Source organism: Austrofundulus limnaeus, unplaced genomic scaffold (assembly GCF_001266775.1).
Source record: "Austrofundulus limnaeus strain Quisiro unplaced genomic scaffold, Austrofundulus_limnaeus-1.0 Scaffold693, whole genome shotgun sequence".
Classification (NCBI taxonomy): domain Eukaryota; kingdom Metazoa; phylum Chordata; class Actinopteri; order Cyprinodontiformes; family Rivulidae; genus Austrofundulus; species Austrofundulus limnaeus.
The window spans coordinates 252,040-253,816 of record NW_013953095.1 but is presented as its reverse complement, the minus strand read 5'-3'; the positions used below and the strand labels follow the sequence as shown (position 1 = coordinate 253,816).

Sequence of the window (1,777 nt, the reverse complement as noted above, 5' to 3'; positions counted from 1 at the left end):
AATGGAAACACAGCCGTGTGAGCATCGGGAACACACTGCTGGTGTTTGAGCTTGAGATAACCCTAAATGTTTATTAAATGATTTGAGTAAATTTATTAAACTCATCCTCCTGTTTGAGGGAAATTCGAGTTTTGGGCAGAAATGTAATTTTTCCTGAATTTTGCCGACATGAAGGCTTGTCTCAAGATGTTTGTGAGGAAGACTTGTGTGTTCAGGTTGTGTGGACCAGCTGGGTCAACCAACAGTGTGCTGTGCACGTTGTGGCAATGTGGMCCTGTGTGTTTCTCTTCCTGTCAGGTAAACGTAAAGCTCTGAAGCTGAACTTTGCCAACCCACCGGTAAAACCCACCTCCAGGCTCCCACTCCATCCCACGCCTCCGTCTTTCCAGAACCCTCACATGTGAGTAAAGCCAGCTCCGGTTTCTGTTGTGTTCTGGTTTCGTTTTTGTAAACTATTTGTTCTTACAGTCAGACCAYACTAAAACACTTCTGATGGAGTCTGGATGATCCCAGTTTTTATTTCTGGGCTTTCGTCCTTGTTTTCTGTCCTCTGGGACCAGTCTTTACCCAGTCTGTCCTGGTTTTACAGAGAGCGCCTGCGCACACACAGCATCGAGTCATCAGGAAAGCTGAAGATCTCGCCGGAGCARCATTGTGACTTCACTGCAGAAGATCTGAGAGACCTTGGTGAGATTGGTCGTGGGGCCTATGGCTCCGTCAACAAGATGGTCCATAAACCAACCGGCCAGATTATGGCTGTAAAGGTGAGAAACTCATAAACTGACCTACAGTAGAAACCAGATGTTTACATACTCTAAAACAGAGGTTCTCAAACTGGGGCCTCAGGACCCCCAGGGTTCCGTGAGTTGTGTCTTGGGGGTCCCCAAAAAATTTCAAGAAATTGTTATTTTGGTTTTTATTTCAAAAAATGCATATGGCGAATAATGGACTAGTAAAACAAACATACTAAATCAAACAAAAATACTATTACCATGGCATTTAGGGGTTAAAATTACAGTAAATTATTTTGCATTAACAGCATGTGGTTTATTAAGGGGGTCCCTGGAATTGTTTCACCCTTGTAAGGGGTCCCCAGACCCAAAAAGTTTGAGAGCCCCTGCTCTAAAAGACACACACATTTCTTTTCACACTGTTTGATGTGAAATAAGAATAAACTTTTCCCATTTTAGGTCAGTTAGGATTAACAAAGTCTTTTCTATTTGCTAAATGACAGAATAATAAGAGATAATTTTTTAAAGGCTATTTCTACCACTTTCTTTAAAGGGATCCCTGATTAGTTGTAACATTAGACTTTATTTAATAAACATTTATTTTAACTGTAAAATAAAGACTGAATGTTGTTTGTAGGATGTTTAGTTTTTATCATTTTTAAACTAAAAGTTTAAAAATATATTTTAACATGGACAGAGCCATTTTATTTACACACAAAGCATTCTGGGTAAATGATGACATGGATAGGTCCTCGGTGCGAGGCTGCTAGCGAGCTATATCCACCCTGAAGGTTAATCTTGGACAATATCTGATGATCGACTCTTTTAAATGAAACCAGAGAGTGATGTGAGAGAGGAGAAGGTAGAAATGACTCAGCCTTTAACTGAAAATATGGATGGAGGACAACAGAGCTGCTTCATGGAAGAACCACCTCAGCTTAGCCTGATGGCTTTAGCATTAGCCCAAATGCTATCACCATATATGTGTATTATCTCAGTGCTACACATTCTCCTCTCATCACTGAGGTCCTCCATCCACATAACAG

General features: G+C 40.8%; 1 protein-coding gene across 3 annotated transcripts in view; it reads left to right on the top strand.

Moving 5' to 3' along the window:
• The window catches only part of map2k4b (mitogen-activated protein kinase kinase 4b), a 22,715-nt gene that overhangs the window by 7,890 nt on the left and 13,048 nt on the right, over nt 1–1,777 (top strand). For all 3 annotated transcript variants that reach the window (XM_014027877.1, XM_014027879.1, XM_014027878.1), the window contains 2 exons: nt 298–400; nt 590–764. In XM_014027877.1, the coding sequence (XP_013883331.1) occupies nt 298–400; nt 590–764 (278 nt within the window). The remainder of the gene's footprint in view (nt 1–297; nt 401–589; nt 765–1,777) is intronic.